We start from the raw sequence: 6,058 nt of genomic DNA on the forward strand, positions 1-6,058 counted from the left end.
TCAAGATGCCTTAATACACACACACACATTCGCACACACACACTCATTCACAATCAGATAATTCTTGGTGTGTTTTCCAGAGCAGTAAGGATCTAAGCGCTCTTATAAATGTAGGATAGACCCCCAAAATGTTTGAAGGGTCATATAGTATTCTCATTCATTTGTAGAAAAAATTTAGGAGACAAAGGAAACATTATGTGGGGTTTTCTGTTCTCCTGCTGGATGGCCTGCTGATGATTGAAGAGCCATGTATTGCCTCGTCCTGACTCTGCCTTTCCCCATTGGATCTCTGTGAGAGTCACGTGCTTTGGGCATTTCTGAAAAGAGTCTTCTGAGGCTTCTGCATCTCATCTGGGTCTGCTGAATCCCACCTAGAACCGTGTTGAGCTCTCATCTATCGGGATGAGCAACAGATTCTTGGGCACCTGGAAACTCGTCTCTAGCGAGCGCTTTGATGATTACATGAAAGCTCTGGGTAAGAAATGCTCTTTGTTTTCTGGCTGAGCAGATCCTTTGTGAGAAAGCTACAGGCCATTTTCTACTAGTATCCTTAACAAAAGACTGCAAAAGTTGGTATAGGCTGAAATACCAACCTCTTCTGGGATTAATCTTTCAGACGATTTCTTTGCATTTTATTTGTGGCAATTTTAATAGATTATCACTTCAATAAGAGTGGCTTAAATGCATAGACATAGAACTCCCACTGATTTCAAAGGCAGTTTCATATCAAAAAAGTTACGGTCACATACCTGGAGTAAAGACATTTTAGACAACCCTTTCTCTGGCTTTCCCGAGAGCTAGTTTTATGGCAACTAAAGTGCTCATAAAAATAAGAAGTTGAATATATTCCAGATATAGACAACCTCAATGTAAAATTCAGTTTTCAGCTAAACTAAAAGTTTTCCCTCTCTCTACTTCAGGTTGTCCTTTATTACACAATCATGCAGATACAGAGAGTTTGAAAGACAAAAATGCTTCCTAAAATAGGATGTTCCTAAAATAGTCCAGGGAAGTTACTGAGAAAAATAAACTAGGGTTGCGGTAGTAAATTCAAACTCAGCTTACCAATTTCAGATATTCTTGGAGTCAGAGCAGTGAATGGAGATGGAAAACCCAGTCATTAGTTCAACTAATTTATGTTTCTAGAGAATGTTCCATAGATATGAATATAATAGATGGAAGGAGACTTTGGAAATTTCCAGAGCTATTAATAGAGTGATGCCAATGACCTCAGGTTGCCATGTTTGTTGAAGTGTCCCATAACTTTAACTATTTAGAAAGCTTGCACAAAAGGTTCTATTTTCAGGTAAAATGAGCAAAGTTGTGTCACTGTCGTCTGGTAAATTATAAGAACTTATGAGGATAAATCTATACTATGAGCTTGGTTAGATTTGAAGACTTAACAGCTGGAGAAGAAGCAAATTAAAGGAACATCGCTATGAGGAATGCTTTAATTCTGTTGTTTTCAATCTTTAGAGTGCATAAGAACGCCCTGGGGTTTGGTAAGTGTGGATTCTCAGGTTCCACCAGAGATTATGATTTAGTTTGAAAAGTAAATCCAAGCATTGGGAATTCCAGCTGGAACCTTATGAAATTAGTCTATCTTTCATGTATTGTGTATTTAAATATGTCCTTTTCTATCTATTTCTATAGTCTTGGTAATAATAATAGTAATAAAACTTAAGGGTCTAATTTTGTTTTATTTTTCAAATGTAGAAAAGTCTTAAAAATTATTTTACGTATGTAAGCTCTTTTGTAATTGTACAGCTCTCAAAGGTTTTTCCTAGCAGTTAAACACAGGAGCCACAAAATATCAGAGATGAGATTCTGTCAAAGATAGAAAGGAGTTCTTCCCCATATTCATAATATGTTACAGACCAAAAAATATCATGAAATAGTGTGTATATATTATGTTCTCATTTTTCAGTGTATGTTGATAGTATTTGCATGCACAAATTAAAATATTTGGGAAGATTTTCATACAAATCAATAACTAGTAACTTCCAATAGGGAATAGAATTGGATGTGGTAAAAGTGGATGACGTACACTATTTTAGCCAAACACTTTCCCCTTGAAAATCTGCACACATTACTTTTGTAATAACAAAACCTAAAATGTTTGAGCCCTGAATATGTATTTCCACTGGATAAGGAGGCCCTTGGTAGTAATATCACCTGCCATCTACACACTTAAGGCACCCCTGAGCATCAGTGTGTCCACCATAGACTGACTCTACAGGGACACTCTCAGGCAATATAATTCTAACACTATCTCGATTTTCAGGTGTGGGGTTAGCCACCAGGAAACTGGGAAACTTGGCCAAACCCAGGGTGATCATCAGCAAAAAAGGGGATATTATAACCATACGAACTGAAAGCACCTTTAAAAATACAGAGATCTCCTTCAAGCTAGGCCAGGAATTTGAAGAAACCACTGCTGACAACAGGAAAACCAAGGTAATCTTTCATGTTTTTCTTTAAAGTTGGCCCAGTCAACTGTTTGAGAGAGAGGATTATTTCTGCTAGTGTTTAAAAGGGTAGACACCATTCTGTTGAACATGAATGTGTCTCATGAGACATCCATTATGAAAATGGTTCATAATTATGAATGAACTGCTTCTTTAATCAACCAAAGTCTAGGCCAATCAATTACATGAATTTGTCTTTGCAGAGCATTGTGACCTTGGAGAGAGGTTCATTAAACCAAGTACAGAAATGGGATGGCAAAGAGACAACCATAAAAAGGAAATTGATGAATGGGAAAATGGTAGTGGTAAGAGTATTCTTCCTTCTAAATATAGAAATAATGTTATATGAGAAATTTCTTATGTTATTTTCAAAATTCTCTATGTTCTTTGGAATATAAATGGGTAAAAATGACTAAGAATAGAGTCAGAGTTAATGCTTGAATTATACATAAAAATTCTTCTTCAAGTCTTTAAATATGGTCCAAGATTTTAGAAATAAAAAAAAAAAAGCCAGTTTATCTTTTTTAGAAATAAGAATACCTAAAAATGATAGCAAAGTTAAAGAAAGTTTGGGTAAATCTCACTACTTTGGACTCACAAAGATAAAAGCAAGTCTAGATTTTAAAAGCAAAATACACTCTAAAAAGTTCAAGTGCAGATATTTGTAGGTATCTAACCATTTTGCTTTCAAAATGCTGTAGTAACTTAGATTAGACCATGTCAACAATGCAAGCTGGGTTCAATAGATGAGAATGATGACAAAGGTTACATTTAGTTACCTCTAACAATTTTTTTTTTAAGGTTGAGGTGTTGAGTTTACTATAGAACACATACATTGACTATCAGTAAATTCATGTAATGTTTTGAAAGTCTTTTTCTTTAGTACGTTGGTTCTTAGCCCTTGCTGCACAATAGATCTAACTGGGGATTAAATACCAATATGGAGGCCCCAACACAGCTCAACTGAATGCAAATTTCTTGGAGGAAGAGAAGCCATCAGTATATTTAAGTGTTCACCAGATAGTGCAAATGTGCAGATAGTTTTGAAAACTGCTGTTTTAGTAGATTTCAATTACATTTGAAGTATGCATAAAAACTTGCCATTAAAAAATTCCTTTACAGAAATATAGATCAACTTTTAAACTATGAAAATATCAACTTTTTCACTATTATAATATTTCTCCTATTTCAGTGGTCATAATTCTGAGGTAGTAGAGACTGATGATGTTTTATTGCTAAGTTAATCTTATGAGCTTATTTTGAATTTCTATTTTTATCACAAATCTGACATTCTCTGGTTTGAGTTGTTGGAGATACTCAATTGATCTCTCTCTTTTTCAAGGAATGTATGATGAAGGGCGTGGTCTGCACCAGAATCTATGAGAAGGTCTGAGAAAATAATTTTCTCGTTGAAGTGGTTTTGTTCATTTAATGTTGGAAATCGGTTACTTCTATTAGCAAGACCTGAATGCAGATGTTTGTTTTGTTTTTGTCTTAATACAATAGGCAAAGGCCTAAACTGAAGATTAATCTAAAATTCAATGTTATTTAAGCACTTGTAATTTGCATGTATGTCATTATTATACATGTATCAAAGTACATGTTGACCAAACCTAAACAGCTGATAATGTCATCTAATTAACTTTGAAATTCTAACTATGTTGTACTTTGCATGCTGGAAATGATAATGAAATAGAAATAATGGCTTAGTAAAGGGGCCATCATAAAAGTATGATGAAGGTAGCAAACTCAAACGCCATCAGGATCCAGGATCCAGCTAAGGGAGGAGCATCACCAATGAGACAGTCCAAGAGAAGCAGCTATTTTAAATTGAAGAGTTACAATAACAGCTAAAAGAGCAGCCTTTGCTCTACTCCAGTCATTTTTTAATTGATTAATAATTTATAGACAGTGAATGAACAAATATTAAGGCTGGAGTTCAATAAATTGTGACAAATATATGTACTCATATAGCTCACATCCCAATCAAGATAAAAAATATTTTCTTAGTACTCCTTAAGTATTTCTTAATACTCCTTCCCAGTTAATATCCCACTCTGTTTCACTTCCAGGAAAAACAAGTAGTGAGTTGGCTTCCATCACTATAGATTAGTTTTGGTTGTTCATGTAAATGGACTTACATATTATATCTTCTTGTCTGTTTGCCTCTTTAAGAATGTTCTGAGACTCATCCATATCATTGCATGTAGCAGTACTTTGTTCCTTTTTACTACCAAGTACTATTTACCAATTCTTCTGTTAGGACAATTGGACTGTTTACAATATTTGGTTATTATCAATAAAATAGCTATAAGACTTTATAGGCCTATAACTTCATTTCTTTTGAATAAATAACTAGTCATAGGATTACTGGGGTCAATATTTTGGGGGTTTTTTTTTAGAGACACAGTCTCACTTTGTCACCCTTGGTAGAGTGCTGTAATGTCACAGCTCACAATAAACCTCAGCTCTTGGGCTCAGGCAATTCTCTTGCCTCAGCCTCTTGAGTAGCTGGGACTACAGGCGCCCACTACAATGCCCACTTATTTTATTGTTGCAGTTTGGCCGGGCCCGGGTTTGAACCTGCCACCCTTGGTATATGGAGCGGTACCCTACTCCCTGAGCTGCATGTATCACCTGGGGTGGGGTGGGGGGGTCAATGATTTTTGACAAGCATGAAAAGTGAACCACAGTGCCCAAGTAATAGGGAAACTATTTCAGATGGATTACCTGACTGAGCAAATGAGAAAATGGGTTGATGTTGATGGGAGCCAGAATGTTCACTGTTGAAAAGGAACCTACAAATAGGGAGCAAGGGAAGGCAAGAAAGAATCATGTGGGAATGGAATGAAATTGATGTACAATCACGGGTTCTAAGGCATAGAGAAGTATGTGCATATGTATGTGTAATTAGACATGGATGCCTGCAAGCATATATGCCTGTGATGTTTACATGTATTTATGTGTTTATAACACACATGCATTTCTTAGCTCTATGTATATTTCTTAGCTCTAAAGAGCTTACAAGCAAAGAGGAATGAGCATACCTAGCACCCCATATCTGTCTTAAAATTAAAAAAAAAATACATGACAACTAAATGTAGTGATACAAGACTGGATCCTATACTAGAAATAAAATATATATTTCAAAAGGGCAGTAATATATTGATTGAAAGATTGGAATATAGATGGTAGGTCACATAAAAAGCTTGCTGTAATTAAGTAAAAGAATATTCCTATTCTTGAAAAATACACACTGAAGTATTTTGAGATAATTGGACCTTATGTATGCAATTTACTCTCAAAAAATTCAAGAACAAATATTTGTGGTGTAAAAGTACACACATCCAGAAATACAGAAAGAACAGGGTGGCACCTGTGGCTCAAAGAGTAGGGTGCCGACCTCATATGCCAGAGGTGGTGGGTTCAAACCCAGCCCTGGCCAAAAACTGCAGAAATATAGAAAGAGCAAATGAGAAAAATTTGAATAATAGACAAATCTAAGTGAAAGGTATATGTTTTATTTAGTCTGATTCTTGCAACCATTATGTACATTGAAAATTATTTCCAAACATGATTTTTTTTAAAGA

At 35.3% G+C, this 6,058-nt stretch overlaps 1 protein-coding gene across 1 annotated transcript; it reads left to right on the top strand.

Annotated features, from left to right (window-relative positions):
• The first annotated feature begins 349 nt into the window (after positions 1-349).
• Positions 350-3,861, top strand: LOC100965763 (myelin P2 protein). Its single transcript, XM_003782527.2, has 4 exons — positions 350-475; positions 2,285-2,457; positions 2,672-2,773; positions 3,811-3,861. The coding sequence occupies exons 1-4, from the start codon at positions 403-405 to the stop codon at positions 3,859-3,861; spliced, it is 399 nt and encodes a 132-aa protein (XP_003782575.1). The 5' UTR covers positions 350-402.
• Positions 3,862-6,058: the final 2,197 nt, after the last annotated feature.

Source organism: Otolemur garnettii, unplaced genomic scaffold, assembly GCF_000181295.1.
Source record: "Otolemur garnettii isolate 467f Iridium unplaced genomic scaffold, OtoGar3 scaffold00004, whole genome shotgun sequence".
In the NCBI taxonomy this organism is placed as follows: Eukaryota; Metazoa; Chordata; class Mammalia; order Primates; family Galagidae; genus Otolemur; species Otolemur garnettii.